General features: G+C 56.0%; 1 protein-coding gene across 1 annotated transcript in view; it reads right to left on the bottom strand.

Moving 5' to 3' along the window:
* LOC106511567 (NF-X1-type zinc finger protein NFXL1) overlaps positions 1 to 1,184 on the bottom strand; it is a gene marked incomplete at both ends in the record, with an annotated part of 13,449 nt that overhangs the window by 1,144 nt on the left and 11,121 nt on the right. The window contains 2 exon segments of the mRNA XM_014000325.1: positions 103 to 203; positions 318 to 474. Of these exon segments, the coding sequence (XP_013855779.1) occupies positions 103 to 203; positions 318 to 474 (258 nt within the window).

Here is a 1,184-nt window from a genome sequence, read left to right on the forward strand (position 1 = left end):
CACAACAGGCAGACTGTGTCCCTCTCAGGTCTAAAGAGTCTGGCAGGTCCAGACTGTAGACTCTGTGGTTTCAGACCCAGGTTCTGGTCCGGTTGGACTCACGTTGGGATGGGTACTTGGCAGGGAGGACAGGGCAGAGCTTTCTTCACGAAGGCCGGTTCTGATGGCTGTTCCCACGGACCCGCCAGCTGGACCTGCAGACCCTCAGAGACATAAAACCAGAGGGAGGGGTTAGATCCTTCAGACTCTGACCCGTGGGCCGGTTCTGGGTCCAAACCCTCCTTACAATCAGCTGCAAACACAAGACAGAGACGGACCTGTTGGGACCGGACCAGAACCAGGTCATGGCAGGGCTGAGGACAGGTGTGTCTGCAGCCGGGCAGCGCCAGTCCACACACCTGTCTGCAGGGGGGGCACGGGCCCGGGTGGCACCGGTGGGGCTCTCTGGACCGGTGGTGGCAGGAGGGGGGACACCTGGGGACAGAGGAGGACCGGGTCACATGTGAAACCCAACAGAACCTTGGGACAGAGAAGCTCAGGAGTACCTGCAGGGCTCCTTGCAGCGAGGAGGTCTGGTGGTCTTCTCACGTCCACATGGGACCACCAGAACCGCAGACCCACAGGTGCAGCTCAGAGACACCGTCTCTGGACACGGGTAACAGCTCCCTGAGGACCAGGTGGGACAAGTCCAGGTCAGACAGGTGGGACAAGTCCAGGTCAGACAGGTGGGACAAGTCCAGGTCAGACAGGTGGGACAAGTCCAGNACTGTTACCATGGAGACACTGAGACATGAGGACATGAAGATACTGAGACATGAGGACATGAAGATACTGAGACATGAGGATGCTGAGACATGGAGACATGAAGACTTGAGGATGCTGAGACATGAAGACATGATGCTGAGACACTGAGACATGAGGACATAAAGATACTGAGACATGAGGATGCTGAGAGATGGATACATGAGGACACTGAGACATGAAGACAAGAGGACATGAAGACATGAGGACACTGAGACATGGAAACATGAGGACACTGAGACATTAGGGCATGAAGACACTGAGACAATGTCTTGTTGACAGGACAGAACCGGTCCAGTCTGAGCAGTTCTGCCTGCAGCTCCTGCTGGAGAACATTTTCAGCTGGATCAGAACCAGGTCCAGACTAGAGCCTGGCTTTGGAC

This window comes from Austrofundulus limnaeus, unplaced genomic scaffold (genome assembly GCF_001266775.1).
Source record: "Austrofundulus limnaeus strain Quisiro unplaced genomic scaffold, Austrofundulus_limnaeus-1.0 Scaffold2931, whole genome shotgun sequence".
NCBI lineage: Eukaryota > Metazoa > Chordata > Actinopteri > Cyprinodontiformes > Rivulidae > Austrofundulus > Austrofundulus limnaeus.